The sequence below is a fragment of the Lasioglossum baleicum genome, chromosome 7 (genome assembly GCF_051020765.1).
Source record: "Lasioglossum baleicum chromosome 7, iyLasBale1, whole genome shotgun sequence".
Lineage (NCBI taxonomy): Eukaryota > Metazoa > Arthropoda > Insecta > Hymenoptera > Halictidae > Lasioglossum > Lasioglossum baleicum.
Genome location: NC_134935.1, coordinates 15,565,877 through 15,571,798, shown reverse-complemented (window position 1 = coordinate 15,571,798; position 5,922 = coordinate 15,565,877). Strand labels below are relative to the sequence as shown.

At 48.5% G+C, this 5,922-nt stretch overlaps 1 protein-coding gene across 3 annotated transcripts in view; it reads right to left on the bottom strand.

Annotated features, from left to right (window-relative positions):
* Positions 1 to 5,922, bottom strand: part of LOC143210821 (uncharacterized) — a 313,009-nt gene that overhangs the window by 286,892 nt on the left and 20,195 nt on the right. For all 3 annotated transcript variants that reach the window (XM_076428021.1, XM_076428024.1, XM_076428022.1), the window contains one exon: positions 59 to 3,243. In XM_076428021.1, the coding sequence (XP_076284136.1) occupies positions 59 to 3,190 (3,132 nt within the window). In that variant the 5' untranslated portion in view covers positions 3,191 to 3,243. The remainder of the gene's footprint in view (positions 1 to 58; positions 3,244 to 5,922) is intronic.

Sequence of the window (5,922 nt, the reverse complement as noted above, 5' to 3'; positions counted from 1 at the left end):
CCCCGCTTTATCAGCTTCGCGAGAAGAAACAGCAAAGAAACCTAAAGTTATCACTCACCGCTTTCACGGAATCGAAGTCCCCCTTCCTCAGCAAATCCATCAGCCTCTGCCGCTCCATTTCCTCCTTTGTCACGTACACCTTGTTCTCCTTGAGCCTGGCGATCTCGTAATTGTCACACAGCACATTATGAAACGCAGGCATCGGCTTCTGCTGGCCAACGTGCTCCACGATCCTCAAACCTCCATCACCTTCGCCAGTTACCTTCTCAGGCAGATCCTGCTTGAACTGCAGATTCTTCAGCAGGACCTCGTTGACCACCTCAATCCTTTCATCAACCTCCCTCGAAACAATCCTCTCATCATCAACCTTATCCAACTTCTCCGCATTAAACCGAATCTCCGTTTGATCAGCACTTAGGCGACTGCATGCCTCCTCGGCCTTGAACTTCCTATCACTCTCCAGCTCGTCCAGCGGGATGGTCGCTGTCGACAGATTACTATTCTCCCTAGTATGACAAGACTGACTCCTGTCAAGCGTCTCAGACTCGTACGGGACGTCCTCAAGGACCATAATCGGTTCTGAAGGATCCGGCAATTCTTCCTGGTCCTCCAACGAATCAGTTCTCTCCTGACTCTGTTTGAAGGTGACGAATGTCCTAGCAGGCTCCGACTGCTCTCTCCTAGGACTCATGGAGTCTCTCCTCCGTGTAGCCTTCGCTCTTCCATTCGCTAGCCCTTGGATCTTCAAACACTGACTCAAACCGACCTCGGGGTACCTGCAGTTTGAAGCCTCGCTCTTCTGATCGTCCTCTTCAATGGTCTCCAACTGCTCGTACCTGGGCTCGCCAATCCTCTCGTACACCTCCTCTTCCTTTTCGATTTCAACTTCTTTGACAGGCTTCTTCAACTCCTCCTCCTCGCCATACGCTGACACTTGCAAGGTAGGTCTCAGCAGGGACTCCAGATCATCCGCGTGGATCACCTGAGGCTGTAGACTTCGCTCGTAGATCTTCTCCACGTGATTCGGCGAAGAATAATGCGACCTGGGGTCCAGCGCTTTCGACTTGTTCTGTTCGTTCAGATGCTGAAGAGTTGTGCAATTAATTTTCTGAAGGGCTGAACAATTGATCTGCTGAAGAATCGGAGGCTGTTGGACGTTGTAGGCAGTGTTGTTTGGCTTGAAGGTAGAGTGAGGTGACCCGATCGGTGAAGTTCTTCGATCACTCTTGCTGTCTTGAGTAGCGGAGTCTCTTCTGGGCAGCACAGGAGGTTTCCTCGCTTCAGGCGGCAAGCAGCCCTGAAGATTCCTCGGCCTGGTCACTCGTAGCTCCTGTTGACCTTGCAGGGTCCTCACTCTGGCTCCCACGGCTCCGTACGCCGCGTTCTGCTCCGGTTTGCCCTCTCTCCTCTCCCTGGTGGCCGGCTCTCCGACGATCCTCGCGCTCCTCGAGCCTTCCATCGATTTACCAGCGGCGGAATCGGCTGGTTTATCACCGGGACCAGGCCGCCTACTTTCTCCGTCCTTATTTGGCGAGATCGGCTCGCCTTGGTCACCAAGGTTGCCCGGGCCCTTCGCCCCTCCCCTCATCCGCGGGCCTGTCTCTTCCTTAACGAGCGGCCGACTGCCGCTGCTGCTGTTGCTTTGATCGCCGCTCGGCGATCGTTTGAACGACAATCGTCTGCAGGGGATCACCGAAGGTATCACCGAAGGCGACGCTGCAGAGGGACAGATCCTGCCATAATCGGACTCGTTCCTGCTTTTCGGAGCCAGCCTCACCCGACAGCTCCTCTCCTGCGCTGCCTGATTCGGTACGTCGTTCTCCACTTGACCCTCTTCGTTGCTAGCTTCCGCTCTTCTGGATCTAAAACTGGAGCTCAGTGGACCCCTTTGAGGGATCCTGGAGCCAGTCGAAGGACTGTTGTCCCTGGTCCTGGTGATCACGTTGCTGGACGCGCTGAACCCATAGTCCTTGTTCCTGCTTTTTAGAGCCAGGTACTCCTTGTAGGTCCCTCTGCTGGTGTTCACACCGACGTTTACCTTGTCCACCTTGCGGTCCAGCTTCTTTTCTGCTCGACTAAGGTCGTCGTAGCTTGAGGATGTCCCGTTTAATTTATCTCTGCCTTCGTCTATCGATCTTGATCTAGAGTCCTGTCTGTAACGACGCTGGGTTTTCTGGTCTGCACTGCTGTTAGACCTTGTTAGAGGCTTCTCTCTGGTTACGGGGAAGTTCTGGCTCTGAGCCTGGCTCAGCCACTCGTCCACCCGCTTCTGAACCTCACCCTTGCGTAGTAAGACTTCGGGGACTTTGCTTCTGCTGGGCTCCACGGTTAGGGTTACTGGAGAAGGGTGGTTGTCCTCCGTTGGAGATTGCGAGACGTGTTTAGGCGAGTCTTTCTGTCTTTCTCGGGAACGCTGGCGCACCTGAGTCTGCTGGTTCACTTTGAGGACCGGTTGAGGCTTGTCCCGAACTGGAGAACACTTCGATTGCATCTTGGTAGCTAAGCTTTTAGGCTTGTCTTGCTGTTGCTTCTTCTGCTGGTCCATCATGACGGCTTCAAAGTTAGAGACACTGATGCTACCCACGTCGCTGAGATCTGAAGACCGTCTGCAATCCAAATCCTCGTACTCGTCTAGAATATTGTTCACTGATTGGGTATCGATAGAGCTGATGCTCTTGGACTTGTTCCTAACAACGCTCTCGTCGCTGGATGAGTAGTTCTGTTGCTGGGGCTGTTGACGATCGCGACTGGCTTGCCTCTTAGGTCGAGATTTAGGTTTTTGGTACCTCAGCACAGCGTTCTCATAGCGCTGAAGAGGATTCTCGGGTCCCACTTCGGAGACCTCCGGCTTGTTGCGTTTGCTACCTGGGGATTGCTTGATGTATCGGTGTTGCGTGTCCTTCTGGGTGTTTTGAACGAAGGTTGATGTCTTCGGCATGATCGAGACTCCTCCCCGGTTAGAGGGATCTGTCTCTTGGCTTGATCTATGTTGGGCTATCGAACGGAAGGTCGTGAAATTCTGACCGTACCTCGAGCCTAGGCTCGCGGAGACCGTCTCTTTCGTGAACTCTCTCCGTGTGACGTTCGATCGAGTACGCTGCTGGTCAACGGCCGGTAGCAGACCATCCTCGTCGACGAATGGAATGTTGCTGCCGGCGGTCAGGGTCTTCAAGATCATTTCGTTGCTCATCTTCACCGAGCTTACATTTTCGTCGAGGACGGGGAGGTGAGGACTTCGCGCTCCTGGAACAGACAACGAAAGGACGTTCTGGTTAGAGCAAGGACTCACTTGGATGTTCATCAATGTGAAACCGCTCGTTCAGAAAACATTGTTTAATGAATTGTCTTCCGCAGTTTAGTAAATAAACATCAATGTCCTCGTGCAGATGACGTCTTCGAATATTTACAAGATGCAGAATAGTGATCAAAAGCCAATTTTGATCTATAGGCCCGTGTTTCGAATGCATTCGACGCATGCGGAAATTGTACACGTCGACATTCGTAATTGGAAAGGCATCGTCGTCGTCGTCGTTTTGAAAGGCGCCGCGTTTCGAGACACGGCTTCCGTGAAACGGTTCTCTGTGATCAGGCTTCCGGTAAACCGGCACCCAGACACACGTTCCGCCAAACCGTAGGAATATATCCGGTATAAGCTGGCCGATATCCGGCTGGAATTAATTCGGTTTTCGGGCCTCGGCCGCATTAGATATTGTAATGGTTGCGCCACGCGCTCGTGCGTCGCATCGTTAAAGACCATAACGGCCGTTTCGAATTCAATATGCCTGTTCGACCGTTGCTTGCTCGGATATTGACTATCGCAGAAGTATGTTTGACTTCCTCGTAACACATTCATAATACTTCTCGGACGATCTTCGGCGTATTTTTTCTCAAGGTTACCGCGATTTCTAATTTGTACTGGGTGTCCAGAAATTATATGAATTCGAAGGTCGAGAGGTCAACAATTGTTTTCATTGCGACGCGACTATTTTTTTATTGCATAGTATTCTACCCATCAAGTATACCGTTGGTTAAACTCGATCATTTTTCCAAAACATTATGGTTAATATTATTATATTTTCATTCCTCCGGGCAGGTGGACTTTATATAAACTGATATTGATAAACACTTTATAATAACACAGCAAAAAACGTACTCACAAATTCACGTAAAAATGAATACTAAGATTTAATTATTAATATTTATCTTTTTCAATTGAATTGTGATATATTCGGATAAACAGCTTGGCTACAGGATCACCAGGATAAAAAAAAAACAATTATAGTAGGAATCACTATGACAAATTTCAACCCATTTTGTAAAATTGTGTGTATTGACCAAAGATTGCAATCTGGAAAGTTCATATTACGCAACGCGGTAAGGGGACAAGTTTGGGAATAGCAGAAGGGGTAGTTTGATCACGGTGTTAGGGGATGCACACGTCGGGGACCGCGGTCTCGAAAATTCCGGGCGATAAGCATTGAAACGGGGCGTTCTGCTCCGCGTCCGTGCTCCGTCCAAGTTTCAATTCGCAGGAGGGAATAAGATCACGAGCGGCGTAAATTGAATTAAACCGACGCCCCCCTCCGAGAGCGTAGATACTTCTCGCGATCTCCTAACGATTCCCACGAGGCCCCAGAACGATCTCCTAGCCAGAATTCTACTTTTAGATCGTTGGGGCGAGATATCTGTGGCCCACCGCACGGTGGAACCAGCCTGGAAAAATAACTGCATGTACTAACAATACTTGCGTCTCCTCTGTTTTTTCTACAGGAAACATTGCGTAGCAAAAAAAATCATCATTATAAATAGAGCGTTACATGCTTGTTTTTATTAGGTGTACAAATTGGTTTGCGACTCGAATTAATAGTTTAAACGCTGTTTTAAATTGAAATGTAAAGAAGCGCATTTGTAGAAAATAATATATAATGTGCAATGTAAATTATTCGTAAATAAATCCCGTGAAGGAAGAGCCACGAATAAATTTGTCCGCCTATTGTATTCTTCTGAATAGATTGCGGATCATTATGCAAAATAAGATTTGCATGCGTTCGTTGCGATAGACAGTAGTCATTCATAAGTTTTTTTTCCTTTTTAAATAATTTTAACACAATTGAAGATAGTGTATGTATAGCCTTCAATCAGTTTAATTCTTCCACCGTCTTAAATTACACCAACTCGTTATTGTAATAAATGAATCAAACCTGCAGTCTTCCTGTTTGTGAAGCATATAAATTAAATATAAATTAAAAGACAGACCATTCCTAATTATTATAGCAACGAATAAAATCGTACCGCAAGAGCTTAAATTCTCCGGGGACATTTGTCAACAGGAGCGTACAAAAACCATTCAAACAAATTGAATGGCGCTCGAGAACCAGCTATTGATGCAAGTGTTAAAAAATTGTTTACTCGGTCGAATTTCATTAGTCAACAAGCTCGACCGTTTTTCTTGCCTCGACTGCACCGGAGATGCATCCGAGATGCACCGAAGCATAAGGTTGTCGCTCGGAACGATCTCCGATCTGCAAACACGCGAATCCCTGGTTATTTGTCCCGTAACGCGATCACGATAACAGTCTCCGAGCATCACGCCTAAGATCCAGGTCAGTGCATCCGAAAAATAGGTTTTGCCAGAGGTGCATTCCGCGGTGTTGGTTTCGCAGCGGGCGAATGTACATACTTTTCAAGATGATAATTACGAGAGGAGGCTTCTTTCTCTTTCGGGTCGGTCTCTCCTCTTCCTTTCCTCTCTCTCTCCATGGGCCATCTATTTCGTTTTTTATTGCGGGCCGGGCATTGTGCGGCACCCGCATTGTCTTCAGGAAAAAGAAACGCTTTTGTCGGGCATTTAGCGGTCAACCCTCGCGGCGTGTTCACGTTTCTCGCGCTTTCTACTCTTCTCGCGGCGACGTCTTCATTGTG